General features: G+C 35.7%; 1 protein-coding gene across 5 annotated transcripts in view; it reads left to right on the top strand.

Moving 5' to 3' along the window:
• WDR7 (WD repeat domain 7) overlaps positions 1 to 27,817 on the top strand; it is a 371,052-nt gene that overhangs the window by 38,000 nt on the left and 305,235 nt on the right. For all 5 annotated transcript variants that reach the window (XM_055298166.2, XM_055298151.2, XM_063641394.1 and 2 more), the window contains 6 exons: positions 2,673 to 2,818; positions 3,167 to 3,269; positions 6,368 to 6,509; positions 6,701 to 6,949; positions 7,995 to 8,215; positions 25,951 to 26,146. In XM_055298166.2, the coding sequence (XP_055154141.1) occupies positions 2,673 to 2,818; positions 3,167 to 3,269; positions 6,368 to 6,509; positions 6,701 to 6,949; positions 7,995 to 8,215; positions 25,951 to 26,146 (1,057 nt within the window). The remainder of the gene's footprint in view (positions 1 to 2,672; positions 2,819 to 3,166; positions 3,270 to 6,367; positions 6,510 to 6,700; positions 6,950 to 7,994; positions 8,216 to 25,950; positions 26,147 to 27,817) is intronic.

Raw genomic sequence — 27,817 nt, 5'->3', positions numbered from 1 at the left:
CTCTACTAAAAAAAAAAAAAAAAAAAAAAAATTAGCAGGGCATGGTGACACACACCTGTAATCCCAGCTACTTGGGAGGCTGAGGCAGGAGAATTACTTGAGCCCGGGAGGCAGAGGTTGCAGTGAGCCGAGATTGCGGCACTGCACTCCAGCCTGGCTGACAGAGCAAAACTCTGTCTTGGGAAAAAAAAGGGGCAAGAGGATACAGTGAAAAATGTGTCTCTTCCCCACTGGAACTTCCTTTTCCCTTCCAGATAAGAGTATCTAGTACCAGTTTCATTTGTGTCCATTATAAACATTTTATAATTATGTGAGAACAGCTTTTTCTTTCTTAAAATGCATACATAAGAGTAAAAAGACAACTCACATAGTCAGAGAAGATAATTACAATATACATAGATGATGAAGAATTGTCCAGTATTTATAAAAAAACCAACTCCTGCAAATCAAGAAGAAAACTATGGAACACTCAGCAGGAAATTGGACAAAAATATTTTACACAAGATGAAAGCCTGATGGCCAGTAAATGTATAGAAAGGTGCTCAACTTCACTAATCATCATATTAAGACAATACTGAGCTAGTACTACCACCCACCAGAATGGCTTTTTAAGATACTTAGTATCATGAAGAAGTTTTCAATTGGGCTTACCATAAGCTGAGATTCAAATAAAATCTTTCATTTTCCCCTAATTTTTATATGGTTTTATTTTTAATTTTGTCTGTTTGTTTTGAGACAGTCTTGCTGTCGCCCAGGCTGGAGTGCAATGGTGCAATCTCAGCTCACTGTAACCTCTGCCTCTCAGGTTCAAGGGATTCTCCTGCCTCAGCCTCCCAAGTTGCTGGGATCACAGGCATGCACCACCGCGCCTGACCAATTTTTGTATTTTTAGTAGAGATGGGTTTCACCATGTTGCTCAGGCTGGTCTTGAACTCCTGGCATCAAGTGATCAGCTTGCCTTGGCCTCCCAAAGTGCTGGGATTATAGGCATGAGCCACCGTGCCTGGCCTATATGGTTTTGTCTTACATACCTTTGAATCTTTAATCTGGAATTTATTTTGTATAAATTGTGAGATATAGATCCAGTTTTATTTTTATTCCAGATGGACCCCCCAGTTTCCGATGCCATTTGTTGAATAATTCATTCGTCTGTTGTCCCTTGATAATATACTATATTCCTACATTATTGGAATCTGTTTTCAGACTTCTGGATTTGTCTGCCCATTCATGAATTAATACTGTATTGTTCTAACTTTTATAGTTGTATGATTTGCTTTAACAGATAATAGGGCTGGAGGGCTGGTTTCCCTTCATTACTCTTTCTTGGAGTTTTCTTGGCTATAATTGTAGTGCTGATGCTATATACTGATAAATATTATAAGAAATCATGGTAAATGCAGCTAGGATGTGTTATAACTTCAAGGCTGCATACAAGCAACTTCATTGTTTTCTTTAAAGAAAAGTAAAATAGAACCTCTGAGCTATTGAGGAATGAGGAATTACTCATTCCTCCTGGGAAAATTTTCTAACAACATTTAATGTACTTTTCTCAAATTTTGAAAGTGATAGAATAATTCTGCTAGGAATGATAAGAGCAGAGTTTTTAGTTTTAGCTCTGTCACTTACTGGGCACATGACTTTGAGCAATTGATCAAATTGTCTGTAAACTGGAATAGTAACATCTGCAATGATTCTCAGGTTCATATGAGATAATAATTGTAAAGGTACTTTGTAAACTTTGCAGTGCCTTGCAAATGTAAAGCCCTATAAGGTTAGTAGTCTTTATTGCTAGTGAAATTATAGAGATTTGAATTTTATATGTGAAAATTATTACGTAGTAAAATTGAGCCTGTTAACTATAGTATTTTAGAACATTGATGAAATAATGTAAAGCAAAGTAACTCCCTTATAATAATGAGTTATTCCCATGCCAGAGTTTATTGTTAGAAATGTTGTTACCGGGCCAGGCAAGGTGGCTCATGCCTGTAATCCCAGCACTTTAGGAGGCCAAGGTGGGAGGATCACTTGAGCCCAGGAGTTCGAGACCAGCCTGGGCAACATGGTGAGACGCTGTCTCTACAAGAAATAAGAAATACAAAAGTTAGCAGGGCATGGTGGCATGCTCTTATAGTCCCAGCTATTCGAGAGGCTGAGGTCGGAGAATCACTTGAGCCCAGGAGTTTGAGGTTGCAGTGGGCTCTGATTGTGCCACTGCACTTCAGCCTGGGTGGCAGAGCAAGACTTTGTCTCAAGAAAAAAAAAAAAAAAGAAATGCTGTTACTAGACATAGAAATAAAACAGGGCTCAAGCCTGTATGTTTGAGGTTGATTCCCTATTATTTGCAATTCTTTAATGGACTACTTTCTCTAGATAGAAAGTCTGAGGATAACTGTTACTGTAGGGGGGAGCACCCTCGCTCCACTTGTCATAGTCTGTTCCCTGTCCACAGGGAGGTTAGCCATAACTAGGGGCCTAGTTGTGTTTTCCCTATTGAAGGTGACCTTTCTCAGGGCTTATTGACAAGCTGTCTTTATCTGATGCAGCAAACTGAGTTTTCTAAATACATTTCCAGGCTTTTTTTTTTTTTTTTTTTTTTTTTAACTTGAAATGTCGCTGGATCTTACTTTTTACAACAATATGGAGTAGATTGTGAATTTCTTTCTTCCTTGCAGGTGTTCGATGCCGGAGACTATTCCTTGTTGTGTTCAGGTCCTAGTGAAAATGGACAGACATGGACTGGAGGGGACTTTGTCTCAGCAGATAAAGTCATCATTTGGACAGAAAATGGGCAAAGTTATATTTACAAACTACCTGCCAGGTATGCAGCAAGTAATAAATTAGGACAGTCATCAAAAGTAAAAGATTCAGAATTTAGGGTACAACCTGAACTTAAGAAAATGTATGTAGTATAAATATTTAACTTTGATAAAACACTTCAGAACTTCTTAAGTTAGATTTTTAATTCCAATTTAACTTCTAAGCGCAAAAATTAGGTGGATTTTTATTTGAAGGACAATATTTTTATAACATTATTTAATGCCTGCATTAAATTAACTATAATTTAAAAATCCCCTTTTTGTCCAATACCAAAAAACCTTGTCATATGGAATTATAAAGTATTTAATGCCAGTATTTTAATTGAATATTGTATTTTTCCCATATTCAGTTGCCTTCCAGCTAGTGATTCATTCCGCAGTGATGTGGGGAAAGCAGTTGAAAATTTAATTCCTCCGGTACAACATAGCCTCTTGGATCGAAAAGATAAAGAGGTAAAATTCTTGAGGTGTCATTTATAATTGAAAGTTACATTGAAAAACTTCTACAACTGTATTTATTGTCTTGTGATACGTTTAAAAAATTTATACAATTCAAAGCACTGTGTTAGATGTAAAACATTTTGAGATGGTCAGTTATAAGGACATTTCAAAATCTGCTCATTTAAAAATACATAATATGCCTATGAAATAACATTCGTTTTTCTAAGAATACAAGTGATCTTATGCTAATTGCATATTGAAATTGACTTTTTGATGAAGTTCATATTGATGGTGTAAATTATTTTACATACTATCATGCAGTTATAAACATAGTGACAGATATATTTTTAGAAGAGCACAGGCCGGGCACGGTGGCTCACGCCTGTAATCCCAGCACTTTGGGAGGCCGAGGCGGGTGGATCACGAGGTCAGGAGATCGAGACCACAGTGAAACCCCGTCTCTACTAAAAATACAAAAAAAAAAAAATTTGCCGGGCACGGTGGCAGGCGCCTGTAGTCCCAGCTACTCCGGAGGCTGAGGCAGGAGAATGGCGTGAACCTGGGAGGCGGGGCTTGCAGTGAGCCAAGATCGCGCCACTGCACTCCAGCCTGGGCGACAGAGCGAGACTCCGTCTCAAAAAAAATAAAAAAATAGAAGAGCACACATAGTTTTGTAATAATGCTGAGTAATAATAGTTCTTTTGTTGAACAAGGCATTGCAGTACCTCCACAAAATCATGTAGCAGTTTAAATCATTAGAAACTAGAAATAAAGAATAAGACATTTTTTCTCTATAAAAATAAAAGTTTATTGTGATTTCTGAAAACGTGCTTAATATCCACTTAATGTTGAAGTACAACAGCACTTAGTACTGGGTTTTCAACTCTATATTGAGCAGTAAGAAAGAAGCTTTGGCTTTGAAAGCAGAGTTTTTTTTTTTTTTTTTAATTGATGCTCTAGGTTTCCATGGCTTTATCATTCTGAACATTACATCTCACATTTATGTGGCCGGGTGGCTAGGGGAAGGGAATTGTTCTTTCCATGAATATTTTGAATATATAGAATTTGTATATCTATATACAATTAAGATCATCTGTAGCCTGTCTGTTCTTTACTCAAACTTCCACTTACTGCTCTTCAACCTAGATAGTCACGTCCAATTAACCTAAGGAATAATGACTTGTATAAAAAATATACATAAGCAAAACCAAAAAAAAATCATTTTCTTTAAATATCAGCTCCCTAATACGTTTTAAATTAAAAACATGTATTTTGTGATGTGTTGAAATGTAGAATATTGGTTATTACAGCTGCTGTAGCAATTTTTCCTTGTTAAATATATAGTTTATCAATTAAAAATTTTAGTCTGGGCAACATAGTGAGATCCCATCTCTAAAAAAAAAAAATTAGCATGGTGTGGTGGTACACGCCTGTAGTCCCAGCTACTTGGGAGGCTGAAGTGGGAGGATCCTTTGAGCTGGGAGGTGGAGGCTGCAGTGAGCTGTGATTGTGCCACTGCACTCCAGCCTGGGCAACATGGCGAGACCCTGTCTCAAAAGCAAAAAAAATTCAGTAAGTAAAGTCAAACAATTGGTTATGCTTAATATGTGTAGTTTCCATTGGCTAATGCTTTTAGCTGTTAATTACTGTATTTGATTAACCAGTATTTGAATACAGTAATTAGGCTGTTAACTATAATTGTTAAAACTGAAGTCAAATTTAATATTGCTTTTCAGGCTAAGATTATGTTCTTTAATATTCCAGTATTTGTGATGTAATCCTCTGAATTTTAGTAGAAGTCCACTACACTATTTAGTATTTTCAGATAGTACTTCATTGAAGGCACAAAATCTGAAGCTGAAAATGAAAGTACACATAAGACCCTAATGAATGGTTTTTGTTCCTGGTAGCTGGTAGCTAACAGAGGCTAGGTTCAAATTGATTATGAAAATATGAGCAAGTAAAACATGATATGCTATTAGTTGAAAAATATACTAATTTTAACAATGGGGTCCTCTAGTTGTGCAAGCTTGATAGTTCAATTTTGTTGGTGTTTTTTTTTTTTTTTTTTTTGAGATGGAGTCACCCTTTGACTCCCAGGCTGGAGTGCAGTGGTGTGTGATCTCGGCTCACTGCAACCTTTGCTTCCTGGGTTCAAGTGATTCTCCTGCCTCAGCCTCCCGAGTAGCTGGGATTACAGGTGCACACCACCATGCCCGGCTAATTTTTGTATTTTTATTAGAGACAGGGTTTTACCATGTTGGCCAGGCTGGTCTTGAACTTTTGGCCTCAAGTGATCTGCCTGCTGTGGCCTCCCAAAGTGCTGGGATTACAGGCATGAGCCACTGTGGCCAGCCTACTTTTTGTTTTTTTGAGGCAAGGTCTTGCTCTGTCATCCAGGCTGGAGTGCAGTAGTGAAATGATAGTTCACTGTAGCTTCAAACTCCTGGACTCAAGTGATGCTCCCACCACAGCCTCCTGAATACCTGGAGCTATGAGCCTGTGCCACCATGCTGGGCTAATTTTTTTTTTTTTTTTTTGTAGAGACAGGATTTAGCTTTGTTGCCCAGGGCCGGTCTCTGACTCCTGGCCTCAAGCGATCTTTCCTGTCATTGTTGGGATTACAAGCATGAGCCACTGTGCCCTAATTTTGTTGCTATTCTTAATGATTAATCAGGAGTGGGCAAAAAAAGCTAGGATTAGTGAGTTCTCTCATCTTGACCTTTTAAGTGAAGACTTTTCTTTTTGATAAAGAAAGCTTAGTTCTGTGTTAATTATTTCATAATAGGCAGTTAAATTGCATTATTATGGCTACACATGAGTTATTATAAAGTGGTGAAAAGTAGCATAAATACTAATTTTAGAGAAAGGCTGTAAATACAATTTTTGTTTCATTCAATGTTTATGTTATACTAGATTAGAATATTAGTTGACATGTATGTTAGTGCTATAGAATTACATTAAAATATTGTTGAATAATCATGCTATAAACACTTTTTCAACTTGGCTACTGGGACAAATTACCTAACATCTTTATTTGAAAAGCATTAATGTGTGAAATATTTTGATTAAAAATACAGCTAAAGATATTCAAATACTTTTTTTGGCAGTTGCTAATTTGTCCTCCTGTTACTCGGTTCTTCTATGGATGCAGAGAATATTTCCATAAACTATTAATTCAGGGTGATTCTTCTGGAAGGTTGAATATTTGGAACATATCAGACACAGCTGATAAACAGGAAAGTGAAGAAGGTAATAGTAAATCATGTGTAATAATTTCTTAATTAATTTAATATCTTAAATACTAACTACTGAATAACATATTCATAATGTACATATGTCATTTTCTTTGATTACTGGATCAATCAACATTATTTTAATGTTTTAAATTTTTTTTAACATGCACAAATGTTTTTCTTTTATACAAAACCAAACCTCTACAGGGCTGGCAATGACAACTTCTGTTAGTTTGCAAGAGGCATTTGATAAGCTGAATCCTTGTCCTGCTGGAATTATAGATCAGCTGAGTGTGATTCCCAATAGTAATGAACCTCTTAAAGTAACTGCAAGTGTGTACATACCAGCACATGGACGACTTGTTTGTGGTCGTGAAGATGGAAGCATAGTTATTGTACCTGCCACACAGACGGCCATAGTACAGCTGCTGCAAGGGGAACACATGCTCAGAAGAGGTATACTGAAGAGCTCTGTATGTCTAAAGTGTTTTGACAACTCTTACCCAGATAGTGAAAATGTCTCTGTTCTTTGTTTTTAAATAAATACAGTGAATCAGTGTAGTTAGTTGTTGGGGTGCTATGTAGTTGGTAGAGTTTAATGCACAGATAAAATATTCAGTGCCTGTTATTAGAATTAATACAATGTAATGACTGTAAATAAAGAAGTATCCAATTTTATCTCTTGGAGATATGTTAATAGTTTTGTCTCTTAGTTATCTCTATAGATTACTAAATAATTACTGTATTATCAGTAATTCTGAAAATCCTCCAGAACAGTACCATCCAGTAGAAATCTTTTTTTTTTTTTTTTTCCTGAGAAAGAGTCTCACTGTGTTGCCCAGACTAGAGTGCAGTGGCATGATCTCGGCTCACTACGTCCTCTGCCTTCTGAGTTCAAGCAGTTCTCCTGCACAGCCTCCCAAGTAGTTGGGATTACAGGCACGTGCCACCACACCCAACTAATTTTTATATTTTTTGTAGGGACAGAGTTTCACTATGCTGGCCAGGCTGGTCTCGAACTCCTGACTTCAAGTGATTCGCCTGCCTCGGCCTCCCAACAGCCAGTGGAAATGTAATATCAACCATATATATATAACCATACCTGTAATTTCCTAATAGCTATGTTAAAACATAAAATGAAACAGGTGAAATTGACTGTTTTATATAACCCAATATAGCAAAAACTATTTTCATTTCAACTTCTAATCAATATGAAGATTGTTGATGAAATATTTTACGTTTTTTATATCAACTCTTCAAAATCTCGTGACTAGTTTAAATTCACAGCACATAGGAATCTGGATTACCCCCACTTCAAGTGCTCAGTAGTCTCATGTGGCTAGTAGATACTGAATTAGGCAGAGTTGTTTTAGAAGATAAAATTGGAAACCTTTGCTGTGATATAATTTATAGCTATTCTAAACATTCATGTTTACTTTTACTTACTGAAACTTGGTAAGCCTTTAATTTTCCCATTTTAAATCCAAACCCTCATTCACAGGTTGGCCACCTCACAGAACACTCCGTGGTCATCGGAACAAAGTCACATGTTTGCTATATCCTCATCAGGTTTCAGCTCGGTATGATCAAAGATACCTGATATCTGGAGGTGTGGATTTTTCAGTCATAATTTGGGACATATTTTCTGGAGAAATGAAACATATCTTCTGTGTTCATGGTGGTGAGATTACACAACTTCTAGTTCCACCTGAAAACTGTAGTGTAAGTTGATTTATATAAAAGATTATTTCACTGTGGTAGAGCTGAGTTATATTACTATCAGGAATGTAAATGGAATCCAGACTAACTTAAAGGAAGTGTGACAAGAGAATTAAGAAAACCCTTTTAATTTTAAAACTAAAATAATAGTAACATTTAGGCAAAGTTACGGTCACTAACTATTGGGGCACATAGAAACAGAAGATGGACATGGTGTTTTTTTCCTGTTACTAGCTTCGAAATGGTCTGGCTTTTTTCTGAAACATAGCAGCAGTTGAGAAAATGTTTATTGAATGAAGTTTCAATTTTATATTTTAAAATAATTTAAGTATGCCTGAAGACATTGTACAATCTCATTATTTTTGGGTCCATCTGAGCAAAGACAATGAATGTATATGTTGGTAAAGGCAAAATACTTATGGATAGAGTTCATTTAAATAAAAAATTGTTCTAACAAGGGAGACAAAGCCTAACAGTCACTGATGATGATTTTGGAAAATTTCATACATACCTTTGTGGAACCAGATTGCTTTCTGATGCATTTTAAGTTAGGCCATGATGTCATATAAATAGAAATATGAGATTTTAGGAAGGCTTAGGACTGATAACAGTACTTTTCTTTTTTTTTTTACTCTTTATTAATCATGGGACTTATTCATGTGATTAGTCATCTTTGTGTGCATAATCACTATCTCCCAACACTCACACATTTGTGTGCACATATAGACACATTGTCTTCTTGTAGACATGTCATGCTTATAATTCATTCACTGTCACCAGCTCTGGTATTACTGAAATTGAAAACAGTCTTACTGGTGTATCTGCTGTAGTATCTACAAGATATCTCATTTCAAAACCTACAAAATTTTTCTTGGCCCTTCTGCTTACTTGCTTAATCTTCCTGCTAATTCATTTTATCAACCATGTCCTGCCAGTGCTAGATTTTGTTTGATTTGATATTGGTGGCTTTGTAAGAAATCCTAGTACCAATGTTTCTCATTATTTTTCCTGGCAGATTGGCAAATTTACCTCCTTAACTGTTCTCTTCCTTCTTTTTTATTCCTTTCTTCCAATTAGGTTGTTAATTTCTTATTCACTGTGAAAAACTGCCATGTATTTATTTAACCAATTTTATGTCATATTTTGGTGAAATAGATATTATTGTAATTACATTAGTAAATTAAGGTATTGTTACAACCCCTCTCCTAAACTTCATTTTATAGTAGTTATGTCCTGTGGTGAAACATGACAATTTTCTTTTCTGAATGCACATTTGGTGAAATATCTAATTTTTCAGTGCAAAAATTGATTATTTAGATAATTCTATACCAGTTTAGAACAACCATTTCTGTTTTGATTGATATTGTGTGTGTGTGAGAGAATGAAATATTTAAAATAATAGAATATTAGATAGAATAAGATATAGTTTTTCTTTAAATTACAAATGTGATTAAAAGGTTGGAATGGGCCAGGCGCGATGGCTCAAGCCTGTAATCCCAGCACTTTGGGAGGCCGAGGCAGGCGGATCACCTGAAGTTGGGAGTTTGAGACCAGCCTGATCAATGTGGAGAAACCCCATCTCTACTAAAATTACAAAAAATTAGCCGGGTGTGATGGCGCATGCCTGTAATCCCAGCTCTTTGGGAGGCTGGGGCAGGAGAATTGCTTGAACCTGAGAGGCGGAGGTTGCAGTGAGCTGAGATAGCACCACTGCACTCCAGCCTGGGCAACAAAGTGAGACTCTGAGGCCAAGAGTATACCAGTTGCCTGGGGAATCTGAAGAGAGCTGGTGAAAGGGAAGGCAGATATTTTTAATGCCTTTGAGTGTACCGGTTGCCTGGGGAATCTGAAGAGAGCTGGTGAAAGGGAAGGCAGGTATTTTTAATGCCTTTGGAGTGCTGCGGCAGAAAACTTCCTCCAAGGCTCCATCATTAGAATTATGCAGTTACAGATGAGATGATCTGACATCTTCCCTTCCACCTCCCTCCCAGTTTATTTTACCTTTCCCTGTTACTTATCGTTCTCCTTTTATTATAGATTTTAGCATTAAGGAGTCTATTGTCCAAGACCCAGGCACTTTTTCTTTTATTTCCACATAGGTTACTCTTAGAGAAAGAAACTAGGTTTTGGAAAAAATACTAAGGGAATAAAATTATTTTAATATATCAAGAGTACTTTATAAAACATTTTCCTTAATAAACCAGATAGATATGGTTGACAGCAATGAAAATTCAGAAATTAAAAAATAACACTAATCACCCAGTATAATATTTCCAACTTACTGAATTGTGGTGATATTTTACATAAAACTATCCATATTTTCTTAATTGATTTTCAATTGTGGCAGGTAGCTGGATTTAGAAGTACAGTTTGTGGTATGGAACCTTTGTGTGTGTAATACAGTGTGATACCATTTATGTACATTTTAAAAACACAAATCCATACTGCATATTTTTGGATACATATATAGGTAGTAAAAACATTAAAACCGAAGGGAAAGCTAGTGCCAAATTCAGACCCTGGTTTACTTTTGAGAGTGAGAGGAAGGAGTAGGGAGACTTATTAAAGTGTCATGTTTTATTTACTTTTAGTGTTATAGCTATTTAATATTTACTATTTATTTTCCTCATTTGCATTGACGATTAAATTCTCAGAGCTGTCTTTCTGTTGTTAGAATTATTCAGAACAGAAGTTTTGGAAAATGCCTAAAAATAAACTGTTTAGTACATTTTATGTACTAAACATGTAGTATGTTTCTACATGTAAGCATATAGGCTAAGTTCTTTAATATATTAGTTAAAAAATGAATACTTTTTGTTTAATTTATCGTATTAAACTTTTGATCACATAATCTCCAAAAATACCCAGAAGGGGGCAGCATGGATTTGTGAAAACAGGAGTGTGAGGCATCTAACCTGAACATTAGTGTTTGTGCCTTCAATTGACAGTATTAAAACCAGTATTAGATTCCCGCCTCCTAGAAACAGGTATGCTAATATGAATGGAACACGTGACTGTATGTGTACCAGTGTGGCTAATGTTCACAGCCAGTAAGGGCAATCAACAAATTAGATATTCTTTTAAATATATCATACTGTTGTTCTGACAAAGTACTGAAAGCTTTTGCCTGAATTTGCTCTTATCTCATATTTTTGATTCTAGATTTTTGTTACTAATTTAATTTGAATATTGCATTTAAAAAGCAGTGTCTATACCTATAGCTTAATATCTGAAGTCAAGCAGAGCAAACTTTGTTAATACAAACTAAGCAAAAACAGGAAGCAGAACTAACATTATTTTCTTAAAATACAATGTACATAATGTTCCGTGTCATCCTTTTTCCTTTAACACTTAATTCTCTTAGATTTTGAGAACATTTTCATATATTTTTATGTATTTGGCACCATCTTTTTGATACTAATTTTATTTTTAAAAGTTAAATAATACATAGTTATAGAAAATAGAGATATTTTCTAAAGATGTCATATTTGTCACTAAGAATATTCCTACAATATTATTTTAAATGATATTCTGTAATTCATTTTTATTGGACATTTTAGAATGTTGCTTGAGAGTTTTTTTTTTTGCCTGTTATCAACAGTGGGAGTGATAATTAGTACAGCTATATATTTTTGTAACTCTAGAATGGTTTCTTAGGATAAGTTCTTATACTTGGAGTTGCTATAAAAAGGGCATATTAATTTTTAAAGGCTTTTGAATAGGTATTGTCAAATTGCTCTTCAAACGATGAGGAATAGGTTTGTACAGTCACCATTTTACTACCATAACCCTTCATCATCCTGCTTATAATCTTTTAAGCCTTGCTAGTTTTCTAGTCTTGAAAGCGGCTGCATGTAGAGTGTATGTAAGTCTCTCACTTTCATTGTAAAAGCACAAATGTGTTAATATACCAACACTATATTAGTTGTGCATTCTGATTGGTTTTATATTCTTGATAATTTTATGTTTTCCAAATTTGTACTACTATTCTATACTATTGTGTTTAAGATAAAAAATTGAGGCTGAGCATGGTGGCTTACACCTGTAATTTCAACACTTTGAGAGGTCAAGCTGGGAGGATCACTTGACACCAGGAATTCAAGACCAGCCTGGGCAACATAGTGAAACCCTGTCTCTACCAAAAAAGAAAAAGAAAAAAAAGCTGGGTTTGGAGACATGGGCATATAGTTCTAGCTACTTGGGAGGCTGAGGTGAGAGGATCGCTTGAGCCCTGGAGTTCAAGGCTGCAGTGAGGCATGATTGTGCCATTACACTCCAGCCTAGGTGACAGAGTGAGACACTGTCATTCTATGAATATTATGTATACATTCAAATATTAGGTTGTGCAAGTAATTTTTGTTATTTTAATGGCAAAACTGCAGTTTAATATCTTACACCTGTCTCTTGTGTAGGAGGCAGTGAGAGGCCCCTTTAACAGTAATGAGAAAGACTGCATCCTTAGCTGACTGTGCTGATATCATGCCAAACATTTAAAAAAATTAGAAATTCTTATGTTTTGGAAAGATTCCTTAAAATCTTAAATCATATTGCTGATTAGGCATGAAATTTACTTTTAATAATGGTCAGAAGTGATTTGATGCTAAACCTAGTGAATGAAGTAGCTGATTAAATTGACTTTATTTTAGACTGGAGAGAAAGTATTACACAACAACTAATTTTTCTTGAGTAACACAATCATAGGACAGTTTCAAAATGAGTTTACATTTAATTTTTTTAATTTAAGTTTTGTTTTTTAGAGATGAAGTCTTGCTATGTTGCCCAGGCTGGCATTGAACTCCTGGCCTCAAGTGATCCTCCTATCTTGGCGTCTTAAAGTGCTAGGATTACAGGTGTGAGCCACCATGCACTGCCCTCTAAATTTATTTTTAAATGGCAGAAATTGCTAGGAAGAAATGAATTACCTTTTAAGTGTAGTATTCAGTTTGGTGCAACATATTTTTGATTAGACATTCATTGGGCAAATATCTGACTATCTGCCATATTTCAGGCACTTTCTAGAACCAGAGATATGGATAAGGTATCTTTTTTTTTTGGTAGTATTTAGTCTAATGAGGGAGCCAGACCAGCAAACAGCAGTTATAAAGGAGTATGATAAATCTTATGAAAAGGGGTTTTTCAAAGCCCTCGGGGAGTACATAGAAAGGGCATTAGGAAGTCTACTTTGGGTGATTTTGGAAAACTTTAAGGAAGGTCAATATATATGATATTTGAATATATTAGTTTTGTGGATATTTATAAAATCGTAAATGATACATTAACAACCTCTGTTTGCAGATGCTCTTAGCATTATGCATGTTATATGGAGGAGTCTGGAACAATTGATGTTTTCCTGACTAATACCTGATGGATCTGTCTACAATAGATAATACTTGATAGTACTTGGATTTAGGCGGATCCTGGCAGGAATTGAACATACATACATTACTTTGAAAATAATGACTGGCCAGGCACGATGGCTCACACCTGTAATCCCAGCATTTTGGCAGGCTGAGGCTGGCAGATCACAAGGTCAAGAGATCGAGACCATCCTGGCCAACATGGTGAAACCCCGTCTCTATTAAATACAAAAAAAATTAGCTGGGTGTGGTGGCATGTGCCTATAGTCCCAGCTACTCGGGAGGCTGAGGCAGGAAAATCACTTGAACCTGGGAGGTGGGGGTTGCAGTGAGCTGAGATTGCCCCACTGTACTCCAGCCTGGATGACAGAGCGAGCCTCTGTCTCAAAAACAACAAAAAAAAGAAAATAATGACCAACAGATGAGAGTGATGGTTTTGTATGTGCTGCAGTCTAGCTGCAATAGGATACTTTATTTCATCCTACTTAGGTAGGGAAGAAAAAAGTAAAGATAATAAAATATGGGACTGTACTGAGAGGGAAAATGTTCACGTTATTTGTCTAAAGAAAGATTTGACAAGCTGGTAAAATGAAATGAAAATGGATGATAACATCTTAGAAAAAAAGAACAAACAACAAAGTTGACTTTTGTATGATGATTCTCTTTTTGGAGTCATTATCAATAGTTTTTCTTAATCATTGGTGAAGACTTTCTAAAGGAGTTGGAGAGCACACTCTGCTGAAGGCATATGGAGCTTGAAATAATGGGACCATCAATTGGTCAGGCCAGTGAGAACAGCCTTTAGAATCAAACAGACCTGGATTTGTGTTGCCCATCTTGGAGTGGCATTAGCAGGTTACTTAACATCTCTAGGCCCTAGCCACAATTTCTGTGAAGTGTTGGTTTAAGGTTTAGAGTAACACTCGGCATGTAATGAGAGCTCATTGAATCATCATTATTGTTGCCATTATTTCTATTTTCTGTTGTCTACATTTTCATTTGGATGATAAATGCCTAAATCTGGGCAGTTTGTACGTTCATTTTCAGTACTCAAATGGCTTTTTAAAAAAATTTTATTTTTATTTTTATTTTTTTTTTGAGATGGAGTCTTGCTGTCTCACCCAGGCTGGAGTGCAGTGGCGCAATCTCAGCTCACTGCAACCTCCACCTCCCAGGTTCAAGTGATTCTCCTGACTCAGCCTCCCGAGTAGCTGGGACTACTGGTGAATTCCACCACACCCAGCTAATTTTTGTATTTTTAGTAGAGACAGGGTTTCACCATGTTGACCAGGATGGCCTCAATCTCTTGACCTCGGCCTGTCTCGGTCTCCCAAATTGCTGGGATTACAGGCATGAGCCACTGCGCCCGGCCAAATTTTTATTTTTTTTTTTGAGTCAGAGTCTCACTCTGCCACCCAGACTGGGGTGCAGTGGTGTGATCTCAGTTCACTGCAACCTCCATCTCCTGGGTTCAAGAGATTCTCTTGCCTCAGCCTCCCCAGTAGCTGGGATTACAGGCACGCACCACCACGCCCAGCTAATTTTTTTGTGTTTTTAGTAGAGATGAGGTTTTACCATGTTGGCCAGGATGGTCTCAAACTCCTGACCTCAAATGATCCGCCTGCCTTTGCCTCCCAAAGTGTTGGGATTACAGGCATGAGCTACTGTGCCCAGCCTCAAATGACTTTATTGTAGATATACTTTGTTCCTCTGTTAGGTACTTTTCATTTGCTTGTTTCCCAACTATGGCCAGGTGGTTTTAAAACCTGCACAAATTAGAGATGACTTCTCTTTCTATGACAGTCTAACTTTGCGTTTTTGTTTGTTTGTTTGTTTGTTTTTTTGGCATGAGATAGAAGTTTCAAGATAATTAAGAACCAACAACTGGATAACAGGTTTTTACTCTCCCCTAATTCCGTGGAAATTATAGTCCTAAGTACCATTCTTTCCTGCTCATTGCCTGAAAATTGGGGTTTTCAACTGTCTGAGAAGCCCAAAGTGGGTCATGTTTTTCTGGACATTTGTGGGTAGATTACAGTGGGGTATTACACATGCAAAGCCTTTGTCAACATGACCCCAGATGATCAAGGGGGAGGTTTGACCCCATTTATTGCTCTTCTTAGAACATAAATTATGGGCTAGGCACAGCATTCTTGCCAGCCCATAGTGTTTTGTGGACACCTAAGGTTAGGTTTCTCTGTGTTTTTTTTTTGATACATGAAGGTTAGGTTTCTCTGTTTTTTTGATACAGGCTTAAAGACCAAGCCAGCATCCTTTCAAAACAAAGAGGTGCTTTTAGCATATTGTGTTCTGTTAATTTACTGCCAGGAAAGAGATATACAGATTTGTTGAGCATCTCCAGTTAGAAAAATGAGGACAGTATCTGTCAACCTGTTTGTTTCCATGAGAAAGGAAAGAGAAAGTTTTCTGTGGCTGTATCAGAGGTGTGTGAATTCAGTGTTTATTCCTTTTTTTTTTTTTTTTTTTTTTTTGAGACAGGGTCTTGCTCTTTCACCCAGGCTGGAATACAGTGGTGCTATCTCTTCTCACTGCAACCTCCTCCTCCCAGGTTCAAGCGATTCTTGTGCCTTAGCCTCCTGAGTAGCTGGGATTACAGGGGCTCGCCAACACACTCAGTTAATTTTCGTATTTTTAGTAGAGATGGGGTTTCACCGTGTTGGCCAGGCTGGTCTCAAACTCCTGACCTCTAGTGATCTGCCCACCTCGGCCTCCCAAAGGGCTGGGCTCATGGGTATGAGCCATCATGCCTGCCCCAGCCCAGTGTTTGTTTCTTGTAATGATATAGGTATGATTTGTAGAAACAAGTAAGGCCAAGCAGGCAGATTAAAAATCACTTGGTCAGTTGTGTGGTTGCCATTTAAGTTCTAAGTTGAGGAGTGAGAAAGTAGAAGGGCAGGACCAACAGAGAGCTTTTGGGAGTTATAATACCAGGCAGTCTTTTTTCAGAAGGTCTCATTCCCTGAGTCTGTACAGCCCAAGGTTTGTGGGCTTGGACAGATGACAGTGGACAGCTGAATGGTGTGTGGAGTGTGGAAAGGGGCAACACTTTGAGTTCCTTAACAAACTTTAGAATATAAGGCCTGGCGTGGGGGCTCACGCCTGTGATCCCAGCACTTTGGGAGGCAGAGACAGGTGGATCACCTGAGGTCAGGAGTTCGAGACCAGACTGGCCAGCATGGTGAAACCCCCGTCTCTACTAAAAATACAAAAAAATTATCCGAGCGTGGTGGCATGCGCCTGTAATCCCAGCTACTTGAGAGGCTGAGGTAGGAGAATCACTTGAACCCAGGAGGCAGAGGTTGTAGTGAGCCAAGATCACGCCACTGCACTCCAGCCTGGGTGACAGAACGAGACTCTGTCTCAAACAACAACACCACCACCAAAAAAACTTTAGAATATTTTTAGAGCCTGCAGATAGAACCATCTCAGTCTCTAAAACCCATAAATAAATAAGTGAAATTAAAGAAAGCATTTTAATATTTTAAAGGCATGAAGTGAAAAATAATGAAGTAAGTTCAGTAGAAAAACATAAGAAGAAATATTCAGAGAACTGTGGAAGCTGGCCATTGAGGAGTTGTATTTTATTTAGTTATAAATTGTTATAAAGCTTTACTAATGTAATTTATGGTAGTATGTGAGTGATACTGATGATTATGCAGATGGAACTATTCAGATTAAATTAAAGCAGAGGTATTACATATGAGAAGAAAGTATTGAAAAAGGGAAATTCATGTTCTTGAAGAATTATGAACATTTTCATATTTTCAGGTAGATACCTAGACGTCAGCAATACTTAACCCCTTCAGAAAATAAATACAATTACATTATAAAAGATAGACTCTATGGTATATAATTAATAATAATAATGATGGAGATATTATCATCTTTTGTATTCATGACATGTTAGTCACTGCACGAATTTATATTTCGTGTTATTCACACAGCAATTCTGTTGGGTATGTTACTGCTGTTAACCACATCATATAGCGAAAAGACACTCAGAGAGGTTAAATGACTCATCCAAGTCAGACAGTTAGCAAATGGCAGAACTTGAATTTGATCCTGAGTAGTCTGACTTGACAGCCTGAACTGATAAATGCTGCCCTCTAGCAGATTTAGTAGTCTGTTTCAAAGTAATTAGTTTTCTCCAATTTTTGTCATTTTTCATTATTGATTTGCATAATTTATCTTTTAGTTTTTCATCTTTGATTATTCAAGTTTGGAGTTTTTCAGTTTTAGTCCCCTTTTCTTTTACTTGTAACGTATCACTTGCTCTTTAAAAATGTGGTATAGTTTTCATTCCACCTTGATTAATGTATACCCACTGTTAACATTTTTGAAAATAGAGATAACTAAGAAGGTAAAAGGTCACCTGTTATTCTTCTACAATTAAGAGAATCACTATATATATATATATATAGGTTTTTTTTCTTTTTGAGATGGGGTCTCGCTCTGTCGCCCAGGCTGGAGTGCAGTGGCGCGATCTTGGCTCACTGCAAGCTCTGCCTCTCGGGTTCACGCCATTCTCCTGCCTCAGCCTCCCGAGTAGCTGGGACTATAGGTGCCCGCCACCATGCCCGGCTAATTTTTTGTATTTTTAGTAGAGACGGGGTTTCACCGTGTTAGCCAGGATGGTCTCGATCTCCTGACCTCGTGATCTGCCCGCCTCGGCCTCCCAAAGTGTTGGGATTACAGGCGTGAGCCACCGTGCCTGGCCAATTAATATATTTTGATACACGTTCTTCTAGCCTTTTAAAATCCATTTTATTATGTCCTTGTGATTATACTGTAGATACAGTTTCTTGTGCATATTGCATCTTCATTTAATATTATAACAAATATTTTCCAAGTTATTTTACTTTTTCATGAAAGTAATTTTCCATTACATTGTGTGAGCATATCATGTTTACTTAGCAATTCTACCTTGGGTATTTAATTGTTCCCAATATCTTCTATTGTAAATAATACAATATTGAATGTCTTTGTATGTAAATATTTTCTTTCAGTTAGGATTATTTTCTTTGGATATAGTCTACTCAATGAAAATATCAGAACCTCAGAAATTTGATATAATAGCTTATTAACATTTTTAAGACTGCTGAATTATATTATGAAATTATTTTCTACTCTCAGCACCCATTTCGTTGCCGCTTGCCAGCACAAATGTTAGTTACTTCTATGCTTCAGTTTCTACATCTTTAAAAATGGAAATAATAGTACCTACCTCAAAGGGTTGTTATGAGACTGTAATGAATTTCTGCCAAGCAGTTGGAACATGCCTAGCAAAAAGTATCAACCCCTAAAATGTTAACTATTTGGCATTGTAATTTTTAGAATCTTTGTCCAAGTTGTCAGGTAAAAATAGTATTTTAATGTTTGAATTTGCTTTTCTTTGATACCTAGAGATATTCAAATTTTTCTAAAAGGATTTTAGTTTTTTTTTTTAAAGACATTTTTCTTTTTGTCCTTTGCTTTTTTTTTCCTCTCCAAGGGTTGTTAGTGTTTGAGTTCTTAACTAAAATATTAAGCTTATGTGGCTTCTGTTGTTGCTGGAATTTGTAATTTATTATTTACTATTGAATTTTTTAACCTACATGTATTTTCAGTTTTTATGTAATCAAATTTATTTTTTTATTTGTAGTTTCTTCCATATTTTTTGAAGCTTGAAATCTTATCCCACCCAGAAATGTGATAAGACTTGATGAGAAACAATGGCTAAATTAAAAACAAACATAAAATAATATATCTGAAATGTATTTATGATTGTGGGGTGATGTAAGGATAAAAAATATCTGCTCCTCTCTAAGCTATCACAATGTTATTAAATACATGTTTTTTTCTTTGATAGGCAGTATTTTCTTAATCTTGTATTAAATCCTTCATATTTCTTTACCATTTTACTAATAAGGAAGCAGTTGAAGAATTATAGAGTTCTAATTAGCCCACTATTTCTTCAGTGTTTTTTTTTATACAGTGAATAAAGGAAGACATTAAAACTAGTCCCTAAAAGTTTTCTTGTTCACGTAATTATCCAATTAGTTTGTTAATCAGTGTTTTGATTGGACCATATGGTCTTTTTTTCTAAAACATGTATTAAATAAACAGTCCTCTACTTTCTTTTTTTAAATGAAGTTTGGATTTTTAAAGCTTTTTTTTAAAAGTCTAGTTTTGTGAAAGTGTAGAAGTGAAATTAACATTTAATTTCATAGCCTCTTTTTTCTCCTTCAGGTAGAATATTTAACGTGATAAATGATGCATCTTAACTGCACATTTATGTTCCATAGCAAGAGTTCTGGGAAGTACAAGAAATAATGATTAAGTGAATTGTGGGATTGATTTATGAGCAAAAGAAGCTGGTCATTTATAGCATGTCTAATGATGGGCATGTTTAAAAGGAAAGACAATAGAATGTTCATATGTTTAGTGACTATTCAGGCAAAGAGAAAAATTGTTTTGGGCACATAAGACCATTGCTCCTGAAATGATACGAAGAAAAAGAGTAATTTAGTTTAGAAAACAAATTAGCAAAAGTAGAAAATAAAGAATATGTATTATTTACACTGGGAGCTATTGGAAAGTGGAATCATCTCCCCAGAGAGCTAGTGGATGGGATAAACTAGCTGTCTCTGATTTCTGTAATTCATGGCAGATGCTTAGGAACAGGTTACATAAGAGGTTTCTGGGAATGGTTTAAAATGAAGTCTTGTAAAATGCATAAGGTCAGACTGGGTGACCTAGGTGGTATGTTCTGACTCTATCAGATTCTATGATAGCTTGTGGCATTCTGCTGTTTAGCACTAATGTACTGTGAGGATTATTTACTGGCAAATCCAATGAGCCTTTATTTGGCTTAGGATGATAATTGTTGGAAAAATAATAATTCACCTTAGAATATACTTGTTTTGGGCCAGTATCTTCTCCCCTCTCCTTGTTTTTTCATCAAATAAAAATAGAGTTTTTACTTGGTTAAATATTCTGTTGATTGTTGTTAGCCTTTACTTTTAATTGGCATTTGATGTCATTGGTGCATATTGCATCTAGGGCAGAATTAGTACAGTGTTTGGAACATGAATTTGAATAGCTTTCACCTATAGAATACTAGCTGAGGTGATAGAATACTTCATCTGTGCTACATAAGTTCTGTTCCATAACAATACAAATTTTTAAGTGGAATTTTATGTTTACATTCTTTAAGTCAGTTGATAGCAGTGGTTACTGAAGTAGAATAGGTGAGACGGTCAATGGAGGTATAGGAAGAAAATCTTAGAACTTTTACTTACTTATTTTTTAATCTCAGGAAATTGAGCTTTATGAACATTTACTAGAAGGAGGGGCATTGATGGCCTCACCTGTTTTGCATGCCAGAGGGACACGCATCATCTCAGGCAAGAGTGGGTGAGCCTCAAGTCGGGTGCCAGAGTTACTTTCACCCTGTTTGTTTCCAGTTAAAATGTGCTTGCTTAAGGGATTTGCAGATTATATTATATAGTTCTAAACCTAGCCATCAAAAAATGGATAGGGAAAATATGGATGGGAGATATTTCTAATGAAAAATCTCTGCATCAGCTATATTACAAGTTTTAATGATCATTTGATCAGTCTGGCAGGAGGGCAGCAAAAAATTTATAATTATATGAAATTTATATTTACATCCACTGTCATTAACAAGGAAACCTTCCTAAGGATCTATTTTGTGACATGAGATATTGGCTAATGTAATATGAAGTTACTCACATTAAGTGAGACATTTGAGAAATGTTTGTTCTTAAATCTGTTTATTTAAACCTTGAGTCATCCTTTTAAAATATATGTATTTGTGCATCTATTACAATTTAGGTGATATATTGCACAGAATTACACTTATACAATTTATAAATATACAATTATTGGAACACATTTCAAAATTATTTAATGCATGTGTAATAGGAATAATTTGAGGCATAAATATTTTTCAAATAAGTTTAAAGTGAAGAGGTTCACATTTTTTAGTTGTTGTATTATTATTTTACTTATACAGTTTAAATGTTTTATACATTATCTTGTTATAATGCCATTGGTGTTAAATCATGTTTAGGTGACTTTTCGAGGTTGAAATGGAAAAAGATGAAGTAGAATGGAATTAATCAAATTATAGAATGAGTCATTGCAGGTGAAATAGGTGTTCAGTAACCCAGATCTCTAGAATTTAATAATAAAGGAATTGTGCTAATTTAACTCATTTGTGAAGAAGCTGGGTGTAAATCAGGAAGAAATATGAGTTATAAAGTATTCTTTAAGAAGTGCTTTAATAATTTTGAGGACATATAAGAGGAAACCCAGTTAACTGTGTTTTATCAGAACTTTTAAGTGCTTTTATTTAAAAGATAGCTGAGAATTATTTATTCTTACTCTGTTCATTGTTTAAATTAAAATTAATATCAAATGTTGCTTGAATAGTCTTTTTTCCTTTTACACTTAAATAAGCTAGACATTTGCTTTGTTTATACCACTAATTTGTTTTCACACAGGCTGCAAAGGTAGCCATCAACTCAGAATTAATTAGTGAAATCAAAATTAATGAGGTTTTCCTATATTGGGTCATTTCCACTTCAGGCCAGTTTTCTTTATATGAGTTGGACTAGCATTTTTTTGAAAGAAGAAAAATTAGATTTATTTTAATCCATATTTAAAAAGCACAGAACCATCTTTTCTTGTGAGTTAAGTACCTCTAATAACTATGCTTTCTTGGGCTTAGTAATATTGATTTTTTTTTGTTTTCATTCTTGGTTATTTTGGCTATTTCCAGTCTTTCTTATTACAGTAAAGCTAAAGTTAACTCTTTAGATACCTCTTATCATTTACAGAGATGGTGTATCATTTTTACTTTGGACTAAACTTTTTTTTTTGAGATGGAGTCTCACTCCATCATCCAGGCTAGAGTGCAATGGCTCGATCTCAGTTCAGTGCAACTTCCGCCTCCCAGGTTCAAGTGATTCTCCTCCCTCAGCCTCCCCATCAGCTACTGTTTTGTATTTATAGTAGAGACGGGCTTTCACCATGTTAGCAAGGCTGGTCTTGAACTTTTGACCTCAGGTGATCCGTCCCCCTCGACCTCCCATAGTGCTAGTATTATAGGTGTGAGCCACTGTGCCTGGCCTGGACCAAACAGTTTTTTGTAGATTGAGCTTCTTATTTGCAAATTTTCATTATTACACTATGTGAAAGGGGAATAAAAGTATTCTTTAAAACATATTTAGTTAAATATATGTGTCAGAGGAGAATGCATCATGTAGAAATGGAAAGCTAGAATCTTGGAGTTAAAGCTCTTTTTTTAACCTTCAGAAAATTACATCTCATAATCTACTTTTTAAAACAGATCCTATGTTCTTATTTAATATTCATTTTGTATGTCCTTTATTTTTACTTCATGAGAGTAATAATGTAGAGTTTTTAAGTCTTATGAAGATAGATTATGTTTTCTTAAATCTTGGAAATTATCTGTCTGTGTATCTGTGGGGAGGGTGAAAGTTCTGACAGGGAAACTTCTCATGAGGGGTTGATAATGTGGAAGGTCAAGTTTCTCATAAGAATGGGAAAACCTTTTTTCTTTGCTTAATGGCTGTAGTCCTCGCTCTGCTAAATTACAAACTATGGTAAGGAGATCTTTGACAGAGAGAGAGTATGCGTAGCTCAGTGGTTGTCAGTAGCTTTGTGTCACCTCAGATGTTGAGATCTCCAGTAGGGCAGAATTTTAGGAACACCTAACATAGTAGAGAATATTGGCAAAACTTCATATTGACTCATACTTCATTTTCTCTACTTTTTGAAAAGGAATGACTAGAGTGTATGTGAGCATGAATGAAATGACTTTCGACGTGGGGACTAGCAAGTAGGTCAGTTAGATGTGTGGCACTAATTAGGGATTAGCTCTTTATGAAGAAGATTTTGGAGAGTTTGGGAGTCTAACTAGCAGAATCAAAAGTAGGGTCAGTGGCCAGGCGCGGTGGTTCACACCTGTAGTCCTAGCACTTTGGGAGGCTGAGGCAGGTGGATTGCTTGAGCCTAGGAGTTCAAGACTAGCCTGGGCAACATAGAGGCTCTATTAAATATTATATATAAAAACAGTAGTGTTGGATGTGTGAATACTGTGACTGATGAGTGCCTGATGAAAGGATATGAACAGATTAAAAGGAATACTGTTTAGGCATCATTCTTTAAGTTAATTATACCCATAGAAAAAGATAACTGTTTCTTTGATGAGGGCAATAAATATAGTGACCACTTTTTGGCAGATTAATGTTATAAAATAGATATTGTATTTAACCATTAATGTAGCAACCAACCCTTTTTATAAAATGAATAATGGATATATTTGACAAAGTCAGTACTGATGATAAGCTGTAGAAATGCAAAGCATCCATTGTGTTAAACTCTCTGTTGCTTTGAATTAGCAACGTACATACGTAGCAGTGTGTGTGTGTGTGTGTGTGTGTATAAATTTACCCAGTTTTGTTCTAACATACTCAAATTTAACTATTTTTATAGCTTGCCATTTTGTTTTGATTTGTTAATTATAAAACTAATTTGTGTGTGTCAGAATCAACTACCCATCAGTATTTAATTTCTTTTGTTAAGACATTAAGAATCACATTTCATGTTTCAATTGAATGTTTATCAGGAAAATAAGTAAGCCTAAAAAATGCTTAAAAAAATTCTATATAACATTTTAATAAAGGTTTGTAATACCATTTCTCTGAACTTAGTTTTTTTAACTTTTAACATGAGTAAACACCTGTTATGCTGATTATAGTGTGTAATTATAATACACAAAGTACAAATGAAGCTAACAAAGAATAAAAATAAAACAGTTGAATTTAAGAATAAAGTAAATAGTTAAATATTACTGTTATTTTTGTTTTATTACTATGCAGCTTCATTCAAACATTGATTTTAGGTTGTTTACAAAAATAAACATTATCTAATATGATAACAATAAAGCTAAATCATGGTGAAGAGAATATAAGGGAAGAAAGCAAATGAGACCATTGATAGACCATATTCAGATACTTATGCCCAAGATCCAGCACTGTTATAGAAAATTCAGTCCTGAGTTTCCAAAGCGTGTTCATCTAAAACTAGGTCTTAATAAGATTGCTGTGGTCAAACAACTTTGGAAATGAATGATGTTGTATCCCCTTAAAGAGACAATTACAGTCACAGCATTTTAAAGGTTAGTGGAAGTCCTGTGGTTAAAAACAACAGCTACTACCCAACCTCAGCATTGTCAGTATTTCCCATGCACATTTGACCACACTTTCCTCCCTTTTTTTCACCTAATACCTATCAACATGTCCCATTTGGGAAAGATATTGAGATATTGATCTTTAGTTTAAAAACAGCCTGTTTGCTTAGAAGAACCCCAGCAGGGTGAGGTTTGACGTGTTTTTTCTTTAGATCCCATACAAGGGAAAGAGGATATTTATAGTGCAGTGGGCCTCCCCCTCGATAAATAGCCACAATATGTACAAGAATGAGTTTCAGATGGCTGTTTTTATATGGTTTCCCTCAGTATGACCTGAAAGCATAATCTAGTAAGCCACTGAAAAGTTAAGTTTTCAGTTGTTTATAAATTGTTTTACAGAAATCTAGACTTTAATTTTTAATTTTTTAGGTCATGGGTTCAGTTCTCTCTTACCAGGGAAAATCTTTGATTATTTATATCTTGTTCTAAAAAGGAGTTGAAGGGCAAAAACTAGAGGTGAGCAGAAAATAGACAGCAGAACATTTAATTGGCTATTGTGTGGCTACTTGAGGTGATACATCTGCTGACATTATAGATAGAAACCATGAAGGAAACAGGGATGCATATCTACATATAATGTGAATATCTATGACTCCTAAGAAATGATCGTGGCAGAGACGGTGAGGGTATTGTTTTTGAGCAAAGGTGCAGGGAAGAGCATGGGTCTAAATGAAAGAGTCACAGACAGAAGCACTGCAGAAAGCAGCTCCCGCAGCAAACAAAGGAAAGTTCACACCATGGAAAGAGAACACCTAATAACAGATCAATTTTTTCTCAGCTTTGCCTGCTCCAATATAGCAATCATTGTAGTGAGGTCATCTTTAAATTTGAACAGCAGTTTTTCCAATGTACCTTTTGCAATCTTTAATCTAGAATTAATTTAGTATAAAAATATTTTGATGATTGATCTGGGTTTTATGTATAATATAAAGGAACACATTTTTCAACATGACCTAATATTGTGGTTGTTTTTCAGTGGCAGCAAATGTATAATTAATTTTGCCTTAAGTTATTGAAAACAGGATCCATTTTATTGTAAATTTAATTTAAATACAATTAAGGTTTATTCTTCTTTTCAGGCAAGAGTACAGCACTGCATCTGCTCTGTAGCCAGTGACCACTCAGTAGGACTTCTAAGTTTGCGAGAGAAAAAATGCATAATGTTGGCATCTCGTCACCTTTTTCCTATTCAAGTAATCAAATGGAGGCCTTCTGATGATTACCTGGTGGTGGGGTGTTCAGATGGTTCTGTGTACGTCTGGCAAATGGATACTGGTAAGAATGAGTATGAAGAGATACTATAGAAAATTAAATGGGTATATTTCATTTTCTAGAAATGAAAATGTCTTTTATATGAAGAAAAAAGCCTTGAAATGTAAAATAGTTGCTACTTTTATTTCTAATTGTTTAAGTGGCCTCTTTTTTGTTCTGCTATGCCAAATGTTTGTAGAATATTTCACGAATCTTAATTTAAAAGCATGGAATTAAGGATAATACACAGATGAAGACAGACATAAGGACAACAAAGTATATATGTTTTCTATATAATTCACGAGTAAACTGTGAACAAGAAGAAGAAATCATTTTTGTCTCAGGTTCACATATGGTGAAAAAGATACAACCCTTTTTCCTTTGAACAGCAGAAAAGCAATGCTGGGCAGTTACTTGTATGAGGTAATTAAAATGAAGTTTTCAAGTTCTAGAGAGAACATTTAAAATTTCGAGTTTCAGAAAGTTTATGTATTGGGGGTATAATGTAGAACAAGTAATGCTTAGCTTAAAAGCACAGACAATGATATGTAATATTTATACACAGACTGCGGTGGTTTTCCCTCAGAAATTTGTAAGTATATAACTAAATGTTTATTGGTTTAGGCCTTTTTGAAACTCATTGCTTTTTTACTTTTACAATTTTCACTAATCATCTATCAGTTATTAAAGTCTTTCTTTTGATTCTTAATTGTACTAATATTTCTACTAGATTTTTTCCTTTTCTTCATCTTTGTTTTAAATAGTGTTTTTTGAAATCAGACTATATACATATTTCTGCATGCACTATTGTGCAAAAGGGAGTTCTCTTAAGTGTTTTGGGAATAAATAGCCATAAGCTTCAGTAATCTTTTATTTATTGTCTTTGTTTTAACTGCTAGTACATAGGCAATCTTGACAAGAGGAAGCATTCTTGAAGTCTGTCAAACTTCCTTGCTTTTTGCATGTAACCTTTCTTTCTCTTGTCTCTCATTGTAAAAGAGATTCATACTTTTGGTCAGGTTTTAAAAGCACAAAAGTATCAGAAAAGAAGAAAGATGAGCCCACATCTCATTGCTCAGTGGTAAATGTTAACATTTTTGGCATATGTCTTTCTAATCTCTTTCTGGGCATTTTTAAAAACAGAATTGCGGCCGGGCGCGGTGGCTCACGCTTGTAATCCCAGCACTTTGGGAGGCCGAGGCGGGCGGATCACGAGGTCAGGAGATCGAGACCATGGTGAAACCCCGTCTCTACTAAAAATACAAAAAATTAGCCGGGCTTGTTGGCGGGCGCCTGTAGTCCCAGCTACTCGGAGAGGCTGAGGTAGGAGAATGGCGTGAACCCGGGAGGCGGAGTTTGCAGTGAGCCGAGACTGTGCCACTGCACTCCAGCCTGGGTGACGGAGCGAGACTCCGTCTCAAAAAAAAAAAAAAAAAAAACAGAATTGCTGTCATACTACATATGTAATTTTATATCTTTCTTTTGTGTGTCTTTATGTTATGTCCTATCTGCTGAATAGCAGTCTTGTGTTTTCTTTTTTGGTCCACTTCATAAACTGAATATATGGAATTTGTCTTTAGCTCTAGAGTCAGACTGTTTAGTCTGAACTAGCTAGGATGGACTCCTAGCTAGCACTGTGAGCTATTCCAAGTGACTGGATATTTGTCCCTCAATTTCCTCATCTGTAAAATTAGG

Source organism: Symphalangus syndactylus, chromosome 1 (genome assembly GCF_028878055.3).
Source record: "Symphalangus syndactylus isolate Jambi chromosome 1, NHGRI_mSymSyn1-v2.1_pri, whole genome shotgun sequence".
Lineage (NCBI taxonomy): Eukaryota > Metazoa > Chordata > Mammalia > Primates > Hylobatidae > Symphalangus > Symphalangus syndactylus.
This window is presented reverse-complemented; position numbering and strand designations above follow the sequence as displayed.